The sequence below is a fragment of the Cystoisospora suis genome (assembly GCF_002600585.1).
Source record: "Cystoisospora suis strain Wien I chromosome Unknown contig_2409, whole genome shotgun sequence".
Classification (NCBI taxonomy): Eukaryota; Apicomplexa; class Conoidasida; order Eucoccidiorida; family Sarcocystidae; genus Cystoisospora; species Cystoisospora suis.
In genome coordinates this window covers 1-11,551 of record NW_027155208.1, presented here as the reverse complement: position 1 = coordinate 11,551, position 11,551 = coordinate 1, and the positions used below count along the sequence as shown (strand labels likewise).

The window sequence follows — 11,551 nt, the reverse complement described above, 5'->3', positions numbered from 1 at the left end:
TGGTTGCTGTGTACAGCGATCAGCCCAGCTTTCCCACCGTCGGTGTTAAGGCGTTGTCTAGGTCCGCCACAACCCGGAACCTGGGGGTTCCCGGGAGCCGAAAACATCTAACACCTAGTCCTGACAGACAGTACAACACTCGGGGGCAATCTGTGGGTCAGTCGTACCAGGGGCGGGCCCCGCTGACCGTTCACAAGTTGTGGACGACATTCACCCACTCCGCTGTGAGACAGCGTCCCCGCCTCGCGAAGACTGGTCTCCCTGTAGAGGAACCTATTGGTTGACGACACAAGTGTTGAATCTGAGTGTGTCTTCAGTACTGAGGACAAAAAGGGTCCGTGGGCACAAGCTACGTCAAAAGACAATAGTTATGAGTCATGAATACAGTACCTAGATCACACAAAACGCACGCAACAGGGAATGCAACTGGCTAGCCTATGTCAGCTGCCCCTCGCTATAGTCTCTTCGTGCCCGCCGTGAAGCCGGTAACTACCGCGGTCCCACTTTGCAGCTGAATCGCACGGGCAGGGTCAGGAAGGTGCCTGATTCGTCACCATCAAAAATATGTAACCCGTCCCATGGCCAGACTGCACCACAACAACTCAAAGCAGACTGTAGTTTGCTAACGCCGCGACGTTGGCGGAACTGAGCTGCCCAGCTCTATAAGCCACCCAGCCTTAACGCAAAAAAAAGCGCACACCCTCGACACGAAGAGCAGAGCACCCCGGAACCATATTCGCATCAGACACGTGATGCGCGCTCGAAATCATGTAACACGCCTGCCTGGGTTACAATCTCTCGTTCGGATATTTGATTTCAGTGTGGCCGCACTTTCCCCGGTAGCCGAGGAAGTCCACCGCTTGCGCTCTTTGTATGCATCGAGACACAAAGAAACCGGGAAGGAGAGGCTGTGGCCCGCGCGTGAAACGAGACCAACAATGGGCATGCGACACCACACTAGCGACCCACGACCATTTTTGCGGTGCTCGATCCACCTTGCACCCATGCTGTCCAACGCACGGAAATCAGCCTTCGACTGCGTGTCAGTGTTCGATAAAGAGCGACCGCTACAGAAAGTTATACAAGCTAGAAGCCGGAAGATCACATGTTCGCAAGCGCGAAGGACACGTACGTACACTTCGCGTACGGCTGGATGGCAGTTGCCAGACACGTCCAGGCATACGCCTTTTCATCACGCTTGATACCCGGTCAGCTGCAGCCCACAGCGCGCAGCCATTCAGGCAGCTGACAGACAAGGAATCGCAGCACTTGCCGGAGTCCTGCTTTCTCCATGCCCAAACCTGTGTGCCTTTTGTCATCGTTGCACGATCAAGGGGGGTCCTTGTTCTCACACAAGCAGCCTAGTGCTCCCTTCGAGATTGCGCCTCGCACTCGCTTATTTCCACATTTCGAAAATCCCGTCCTGTGCCACTAGAGGTATGTGTTGTATCGTCCTCTCCTGTGCTTCTAAAAAATCCAGCCTGCACTTTTCAGCCATCAGGTGAGAACGGGTCTCCACGGACGCGGCATACACGCTTTGTAGCACAAGGGAAACTGAACTAGTCCGTGGTCCTATACCGTAGCCTTACAGAAACGGAATCCAACAATGAGCAGCTCCCACAGCCACCTAAAGAGCACGACACAGCCGATCGGATTTCTCCTGGCAAATCGCCTCAGTCGAAAGAAGAGAGCCTTTGCTGGGGGGTATGCAATCGAGACAGAGCATCACGTGTTTCGTAAATTAGATTAATCCCTTGGTGCCTTGCGATTCGGTGCTTGTCATTTCCATGCTGGCCGACGTCATCCGTCGTCCTTTTTTTCTTAGAACTCCGCTGAACGACAGCCATTTTGTCCAAGGTCAGCCGCGATTCCTCAGCGTGTCTTTCGATAGTAAGGTATGGTTTTCTTCCGCGAAGGTAATCTCACTCGCGTCTGCCTCTCGCTGCATTCACCGCGTAGGATGGGCGGTGCCTTCAGAAGGATAGTTCCCTCCTACGCAATACCCCAGCAGATGCACTGTCCTGCTGGGTTGTTCCGGTGACGGCCAAGGTTTCATCAGCAACATCCGTCCCGGCTTTTGGAGTGCTCAGTGCTTATGATCTGCGTGTGCTTTATGGCTGTCAGTATGGTGGTAGTGGTCGTGCGCTTCCCCATGTTGGTGACAGAAAGGAGCGTGTAGCAGGTCAAGGCCGAACAGAAGGGTTAAACCGACAAGGAAGGCAAAGATCTTGAGGAGTCGCTTTCGACGCGAACACCTTCCGGTGAATTCTGATAGCATCTAGTAAGAAAAAGCAAAAGACAAACAGGGGCAATCCGACAAGAACATAATGCACATCGAAAGAAAACGGCTACAGCTGTCCACATGAATCTAAATACCTATCTACGGGCATACATAGATGTTCATAGAAGGCGTTCTTGCTCGAGTTTCTTTCGCTTTCTTTTTGTCTCACTTTCGTTGTTTTCTCCCCTTACTATGCTGCCCGCCATGGAACTGCTTTGCTACTAGCCTCGTGGTTAGGACACGGCTAACACAAGCGACATCCTGGAAACTGAAAACTCTGCTGTCCTTCTGCACGGAGTGTGGGCAGAAGCAAAAAGAGGTGGATTTTCTTCGCACCACCTAGACATGCTGTAGCCCTCCTCTCATTCCCTGTGTTCTCCAGAGATTTCTAAACTTACGCATGAATTTCTAGAGAAAGAAATCACAAGCAAGCAACAACTCCCGTGCTGTTGCTGCCATGACCGTTGAGAGTCCTCAGCGGCTTTGCTCTGCGGCCTTCGAGTTAGCATACGGGGCGACGAAAACAGGCTTCAGACGTTTCAAGCGTGCATGGTAGTTGAGAGCATCTTAATAGACCCAGTAAGTGCGCTCCTGGAATAGCAAAGATGATCCCAGCTTACATTGCTCCTGAGCTGAATAGGTCTGTCTTTGACAGCCTGTGTTCTAGTTGGTGAGGATGCTACACCCTTCGTTTCTTGGAAGCCGGGTGAGAGTGTGAGACAGAACAAGGAGAGAAACAGTTGTCTTGCTTACCTCGTTCATCGCAAACAAAATGGCACCAACAGCAAGAGCATTGAAAACTCCTGCGACGCCTGTATCTACGGGAACACAAGACGAGAAGCAAGACAAGAACCAGAGTTAGATGACTTGCCTAGAAAGGAGGAAAAAGGCTGTATATAGAGGGACCGGCGACAGAATGAAAGTGTGTAATTACGCACACCTTAGGCGGTCTGGTGTGCCTTATCTATCTTATTATAAGGACACACTATTTGTAAGCACCCACTTTGTTGAGAAACGTACTGACGGTTTCGAAGAGAACGACAACAGGAGGAGTGATGCGACCACGTTGCCCACGGAGGCACAGTGGTGAGTCGCCTCTTTGCATGGATAGATATTTCCACTACCACTCGCTACACCATCAGTCCCTTTTCATTTGAGCCCAGAAAACAGTGCAAGCTCCAGGATGAAAAGACGTCATACCGTAAAAGCATCCAACCGACACCTCAGTGACAGAGGTATCTAGCTACACAGCTATCTGTCTCCCCTGTTTTGTCCTTGCGGCGTCTCCTGTGTCACTTCATTGAAAAAGGTCTCTTACTTTCTGAGGCAGCCGCAAAGGATCCTATAAAGATACCCAATGGAGAAGCTAAAACAAAGATGCTGAACATCATCAAATAGCAGATCCGTCTCTGAGGAGAAGAAAAAAAAAGACAAGAATCGCCACATACCCACTCCTCTCTCTTTGTTGTTCAGAAAAATAAGATATCCACACCTACTAAGGTGCAGTAACAAGAGCAGACAAAGCAGACAAATTAAAGAGTGATCAAAGGTAGATGGATACATATCTGGGCATAGACATGCCTGGGGCTCTGAGAGGGAAGAGCACCAGATCCCACACGAGGTTCGTAACTGAGATCCTGTCCTAGATACATAGAGAGATAGATATACATACATGTTTATACATGTGCGTAAGCGCTCAAATATTCTGCGATACATTTTGAAGGTGAAGGACATTACAACACATTAGCACACGTAGATGCAACCAGGGATATGTATACGAGATGCCACCGCGAAACTGGAAGAGAAAGAAGACACATACACGTAAGAAATTCACCACACACGGGGGCGTGACGACTCAAGAAAAAAAAAGAGAATCACAAAGAAAGGTGAGAGAAGACATGCTGTCCCGAAGAATCCAGGAGACTTTGAAGATTCTCACCATATTCAGCTGGAGTAAGGTCGACGCGACGGCAACGGCCTCAGCTCCCTTGTGGCCGAGAATCGCAAGAGTAGCAATCCATACATCTGCAGTCTGACGAGTGGTACCTAACACAATCCCTAGAAGAGAGGGTAGCAAGAGAAAAGAGCAAACTTCGTGTGTCCGTGTATGCAGCCTCCCTCTGATTCTGTGTGAGTGTAGGTATATCGTCTTCGATCACAAATGAATAGATATACATAGATCGATGTACAGCTACGAACACGCCAGCTGTTTCAGATACGTATTCACACACTAGAATTGACGACGAGTCTAAAGAATTCGCCACCTGCGGGTGGATTGCAGGGTGACCTCCGCGAATGTGACCAAAGCTCGCGGACGGCCCTTAGAGATGTCACCGGAAGTGCTTCCCGAATGACCTGTAGTCAAAGTGTCACCCTGCTTACACAGGAGACAGGTATCTGTGCACTTGGCGGCTCGTGTGCGTACCAAGTTGTTGGTCGTTGACGCCTCCAGAAGTCACCCTGGAAGCGCCAACAACATCCCTGGAAGTGACTCCGTGATCCCCCGCCCTAATATTGTAGTACTCAAACCGTATATGGCATTCTATAGCTCACAACCACCCAGGCGTGTATCAGTACATTTTCCCCGGAGAAAATCACCTTTGAAGGGCTGGCTGTCCTAGACCGGGAAGTTCATCTGAGTTTCTTCCCTTAGCTCCTCTCTGATCTCAGGCTATCATGGCCATCACCAACACGGTACTCATGCACCCTTGCTCATACATATACCAGGCATCCGTCGAACTCCAGCGGTGACGTATCTAAACACATCCTATGTATGTATACGCCTTAGCTTTTACTTATGGTGGATGCTCTTGACTTTCTTCAAAGCGCGATGTCTAATACCATCACTACTGTCATCTTCCCTCCCTCTTAATAGAGAGCACACCGAACCGACACACCCAGGGGGGGTATGTCTCTGTCTGCAACCATAGTGACACGTCCTCCATCTTCGTACCTTCGAATATAGCATGAATGGCCAAGGCAATGATAAGAGATCCCTTCTTTGTGCCATCGCAGTGCGAAATGCGTTCGATGAAGTTTGTGCCAAAACGACTTTGTTTCTCATCTCCACCTCTCCTTGACAAAACAGTAACGGATGATTTGAGATCTCCATTACCCCCCCCTCCCTTCAAGAGCGTCTCTGAGGTCCCTCCTTCGTGTCGTCCTACCGCATGCATCGAGAGACAGTATTCCCTCGCGGCGCCGCAGCAGCCAAGGCTCCCGTCTGCACCATCCATGGGAACCGAGAAAGCTCGGATACCCGTCCGAACATGACTTGATGGATCTTCACACGTCGACGACTCTCCTGGCCGGGCACACTGTACTACTTCACACGACTGTTCGAACGACGAGGAAGTAGGCGGGACGAAAGTTTCTGAGGGTAGAAGCTTGTCATGAGACAAGGAGATTTTTCTGTAAGGAGAACGAGGTACGTTTTTCTTATCTGTAGGCAATCTAGTAGAGCCCGCACAATCGCCATGACAATCATCTTCACCTTCGTGGTCTCCTATATGGTCATGATACACCGGAGACCACGAACTTTCTTCAAGATGAGGCGGAGAGGTTGTTGGACTAGAACTTGTTTTATGTTTGTCTAAGGGGTCATCACCTCCCTGCACACCCAAAGAAACCATCGTTTCTCGGTCTGTTCACCAGCGAAGGTGTATTCGCACTATAGTGTGACTGAGCTACCCACGGTGAAATAGTCTCTGAGAACTCGGCAACGCAAAACCAGGCCAAAGAAGAACTTCCTCTCTCCTCTTCCGAGTTGCTGTCCTCTGCTGAATGAGTCTTCCTGTACTTGACTACCGTGCACCCAGCGATGACCCACTGCGCGCACGCCCACGTGTGTGGATGCACGTGCAAGTACTTCAGTTGAGAATGCTCTTGTGTAAGGGAACCACACTACCTCACAGATGAATCACGCGAAAGAAGCAGTGAACTCACGGCTTCCTTCTTCACCCTCCGTCTTCCGCTACTCATTCCATATAGCAACTTACTTGTACGTTAGCGCCTGTTGCCCCCGCATGTATTCTTGATACCGAATCGGGGCTATGCGAATGGTCAGTACACCGATGGCATGAAGAGCCTCGTTCTCCACCCCTCCCTCCTCCCCCTCCTCCTCGACAGCAGGGACTTGAAAAAGAAGAACAATGACCGGAGGTCTTACTCTGGTCTTTCTGACTTCCCGTATGTGCTTTGTTTTCATTCGCCGCATCATCTACTGGTCGTTTTCTGCTGGTACTCATATTTCTGCAGCAGCCTGTTTCAGAAGGAAGCCCGGGAAGGTCTCCACCTGACATTGTCGTCTTTCCTTCTAAGTCGTGTAAGGCATGGCCGGATGGAGATACACCCCGCGATGATGCTGGAACCAGGGATGAAGGGCTGTTCCCACACTGATGAGAAGCAGAGAGTTTTCCCTTCGGAGGAAAATGGAAGACGGACGAGAGTTTACTACGAGAAGCTGTTACAGGAGGAGAGGGAGGATGAGGAGAATCCTGATACGGAGATGCTAGCTCATCCAAAGCGTGGGATGCATGTACACCCGACGGCTCCTCTTGCATGCAATCCGATATGACCACGGGGAGTTCAATTTTGGTATCCTCCTTGTCTGTTCTTCTTCGAGCTGAGACGCAACACACTGTTCTATTATCAGCTGATGGTGGAAAGACTTCAATTTCTGTTTTGATACTTCCTTTCTTTTCGTCATACCGCCTCTCCTTCTCGTCGTCTCCACGGTCTTTCGTGTCTGTACTCATCAGAGAAGAACCTACTATACCTACAGGGAAGTCCTTTTCTGACGGTAAAGAACGCGAAGCTGGGGGTGGCGAGGTATCCTTCTCTCCCGCGGAGACCCCATTAGCTGTAGTTGTCGCTTCGACGCAATCATCGCAATCAGGACAGTAACTCGCTCCAGTACATAGAAGATGATGCTGCGCATGATGATGGTGAGACGCGTGTGGAAGAGATCTTGGCGATGGAGGTGAAGGACTCCCCACAACTCCTTCAGATAAGCTTACAAATCCGGGGATGCCATTCGAGCATCTTCGGCCAAGGGATAATGGAACGGATACGTCATGACAATCTGTAAGAAAAGGAAAAGGGAGAGAAACAATTCATAAGAAAAGACAGGGAAGAAGGAACCGTGCAACACCGGTCACAGCTTACAACTATCTTACTACCATCATCCCCTTTGCCTTCTCTCTTACATCAAACTCATACCCTACTACCCAGCTTCAATAACGAGCTGAGAATTACCAAGGTAACAGAAGGGGAGAAGCTTCTTAGCAAGATAGAGTTCTGTACGGAAGAGGCCAGGGTGGCACTCCTACGCATGAACTACACACGTATACACATAGAAATGCACGACATACATATGTATGCTTGTCCTTGATGTCAAGACACCCTACTGATAAAGCGTAAGTTTGTAAGAGACGCGGATATTTGATTCCGGTAACAGGAAGAGGGTGGACGCGAGCGTACTGACAAAGAGAAGGAGAAGCTGGAACCCGAAACACCTTCTGTTCTACAGAAACCTACTCATGGAGGACCCCCAGAAACCTTCCGCACCACTGCCACCGTGTGTACGTACAGCCTAGACTTTTTGACGAGTATGGGGAGAAAAAAGCAACAAGAACGTCTCCACACTCGCTATGCAGCGTCTGCTTGTATCACGAATCGGGTGATATGAAACACACGGAAACATCAGGTGCATATATACAGCAAGGCGATGTGATGCGAGACAAACGGAGAGTCTGGACAAGTTGGTTTTCCAGAAAAGAGAGAGGAGGGCTTACGTGCATGGCCACCAGTAAGGAGGAGTTCTAGGGCAAGCATAGCACTGAAGCCAAGCGCTGCTAAGAGAAACGCCAAATTGTACGAATGAGCATGGCCATGTTCGTCTCCCCCCACAGGGAGAGTTAACAAAAAATCTTTCTGACTGAGTTGTTCAACCGCCTCCGGTAGGAGATGGACGAAGGCAAGACCCAGAAAAGCTCCTGCACGGCAAGAAGTAGGAACATATGTTCTCGAAATGCCCGTGAAAAGACAGTGCCAAATCAGAGTGTCCGATACGAAGAGGAGAGACGGATGGATCGACTACATCTCAAGGAAAGGAAACTTTTCCCCAGCAAACAGGAGAGTCATGACTTGATTAGTACGAGTGAGCTGTCCGATGATTCGTTCTATGGGGGCCGGTAGAACGAAGTCATCACACAAGAGGAGAAAGAAAAGATAGCGGAGGCGCCTACGTATATGTTCAGGGTAAGACACCTTCGCTTCAAACGTAAGAGTGTCCGATTTCTGAGAAACGGAGTGGCTTGTCGGACTGAAGCCAGCCTCTCGATACTCGAGAACCGTTGTGCGTTTCACAAGCAAGAAAAGTCACCAAGAAAGAAGGATAATGAGAGGGCATGGCGTGCGCTGAGTAAGACAATACACAGAGACATTTGGGGAATAACTGCAGCCCTTGGATAGATATGCATGGGAAATGTCTACACTTACGGAAGTAGCTCGTGCATACACACAGACACACCATCGAACATATCTGTTGGATGAACGCAGAAGACTCAAAGAACATATTTGACAAGTCACTCGTATAAAGATCCCGTCTACGGAAGATATACCTACTCTTCATGTGGATGCTGGGAATAGACGACGACCGGGAACTACGTAGGTCCTGGGGACTGGGAAAGAAGCACGATGTGGAAAGGGGGCACAGGCGAACACGGCTGCCGAGGAGATAGCGATGTGCTTACCAGCCGCAAAGCAATTGATGATGGAGAGAGTCGACTTGAACAAAAGATACTTAGGGTTCTCATCACCTCTCTTAGCTTGTTTCCTTGCTTGCCTTGCTATCCAGACAGGAATCAGACAGCCCCCTACTGAAACAGCAACTAGAAGAAAAGCCGCCAACAGCTTGACCGCCCACAAAGGAAGCGCATCACTTCTTTTCTCTCCATGGTCTGTCGTGGGGTGTTCATGAGCATGAGCATGGGAATGAAAATCATGAGAGTGAGAATGATCATGCTCTGCCTCCATCTTGACTAGTGAGGAGAAAAAGAAGGCAACGCCCCTTGGGGTCGACCTGACTTCAGCCCTGTTGTCCCTGTGAAAAAAAGTCTATGAGTTTTTGTCTGCCCCATGTAGGTAAGATGACCCAGTCCAGTTGCTGAAGGTGAGGACGGACTCATCGAAAAGAACGTGAACATACAGAAAGCTGCGCAGAAATCAGTTTCATACAACACAGATCGCAACACGTTGAGGGACGTCTTAGAAGCAGTCTCCCCCACTGTGGTTACACAGAGAGAGACAGCCGAGAGCTAACGAGAAGACAAATTCCCTCGAGTGGAAACACGCGTAGTCAGACAATAATGAAAACTGGCTGTAGACAATGGATTACCAATAGAGACAAAGGCACTGTCTCGTAGCAACTGCCTCTCGAGTACTATCTTAAGAAGAGGCAGACCCCTCAGGTCTCCAGTTTCTCGTCGGAAAAACGATTCGGGGAATGAGACGTTGCCACTCAACACTGGCAACACCCATACGGACTCAGGGGAAACTACAACGGCATTCTTTCTCGCTGAGATAGGTGAGAGGCAGGGACAAAAATGCAAGAAAACGTCTTGTCTTGAGACGAGTAACAACAACCGGGCCTAGGCCTCCTCAGCAAGTGTGTGGACGCTGGGGTACGTTCGCCCTGGCAAGCTCGGTCGGAAGACTGAAAACCGTACAGCGTGTTGCTCCCTCTCCAGAGCAGACTGTGGCCTCTTTCAAATGTGCAGTGGCCGCCAGGCCAATGTGTAAAACAAATTGTCAAGAAATCAGATAACAAGTCTAAAACCACGCCTTTGGGGTACGTAAGCGCCCCTTAGACCGGCGGGAAGGCGGGGGGGCAGTGGGCCACGCGGGGAAATGCTTGGGCAGTATTTTCTGTAAAAACTAAACCTTCCCTCACAATGAACGGGTTCAAAAAACAGGTGAAAGATCGGAGACTTAAAGGGATGTCGCCCAACTATGAGGAGAATGGCGATTACCTGCTGTCCCTGCATGTGCCACTGACGGGAATTAGGTCGGCAGCAGGCTCTCCCAATACCCTCTGCAGTTGAAGAAGCAACGCGGGTGAGTGCCCCCCCCCGGCGCAGAAGACTAACAATGGGCGACAAACAGAAGTCAAGACAAACAACGTTACAGAATTTAAGCACGAAGGAAAAAAAAAGAAAGGCATACAGTAGGGCCCTTTGGGGTGCGACGACAGTCACGACAACGCAGGGACGATTTTCACCGTACACTGGTGGAATCGAGCAGCGACCGCGCACATCCATGGAGCTGCCAAAAGGCAGTCCGCCGTGAGCCTTACACCAAAACAAAAAAAACGAAGACAACGGAAGAGTTCTGCCGCGTGGGAGAAGGAGTTCTAGTCTTCCCTCCTACGGAGGGTCGCGAGTCTGTCCCCGTGGGATCGGCAGCCGGAGTGTGCGCAACTTTTCGTTTGTCGTTCAAGCGCCCATGCAAACCCCCAGCCAGATATAACTCGACAGCAAGCTACGGACGGACCCGCCTGCTTGAATAGTCGCACTTCCCACAACTGCGAGATACATCTTTCAACAAGAGGCAAACTACTTCAATCCTGGGAGGAGGCGCGCGGGCTCCTCTCTTTGCAAGATCAACGATCTTGACTGCGTACAGAGCTAGGATTTCTATCGCACCGTCCAGGTGCGGATCGAGCGCGCAAGGATGACAGTGAGGAGTGTGGTAGAAGTCAGCGTCGCCATTACGTCAAATTCGCGTACTACTTGAGAAGCTTGTGACTGCCGACGGCCTTGCTGGGCGCCGGGTGTCTGTGATAGTCTTCTGGCCTTGTTACAGGCATTGTCTTCAATGGTACGGCGGCATAAACCCGCTACAGCCCTCCGCCGCCACGGGAAGAGCGGGCGTCCGCCACAACTTTCGGGCTGGACTCGCTTTTCTTCACTCCAACGGACGAGGGCCCTTCCGACTTTCAGCGCATGGACTGTAAAGCCCACGTCAGTACACAGCAACCCCAACATGCCTGATATGTATGGCCACGCACAATCGCGTTTACTGTAGCGGTTCGTTCACGGACTTAGGAGTTCTCTCTGTCTGTCTCATCGTAGCGACCGCTTCCGCGCCGTTCCCGACCGTCGACCCTGTCGCGCCGCACTAGACCAACCACGCAAGCAGCTTACACTTGCCACGCTGGACGCAGCGGTGACCCGCAACAACCACTACTGAGCACGACACGACACACCA

The 11,551-nt window shown here is 50.5% G+C and overlaps 1 protein-coding gene across 1 annotated transcript; it reads right to left on the bottom strand.

The window, feature by feature from the left end:
- Window positions 1-213: 213 nt before the first annotated feature.
- Window positions 214-10,879, bottom strand: CSUI_005020 (metal cation zip family protein). Its single transcript, XM_068065200.1, has 8 exons — window positions 9,037-10,879; window positions 8,077-8,277; window positions 6,280-7,364; window positions 5,235-5,892; window positions 4,221-4,339; window positions 3,600-3,690; window positions 3,035-3,099; window positions 214-2,278 (listed from the first exon to the last, which is right to left on the bottom strand). The coding sequence occupies exons 1-8, from the start codon at window positions 9,317-9,319 to the stop codon at window positions 2,087-2,089; spliced, it is 2,694 nt and encodes an 897-aa protein (XP_067922816.1). The 5' UTR covers window positions 9,320-10,879; the 3' UTR covers window positions 214-2,086.
- Window positions 10,880-11,551: the final 672 nt, after the last annotated feature.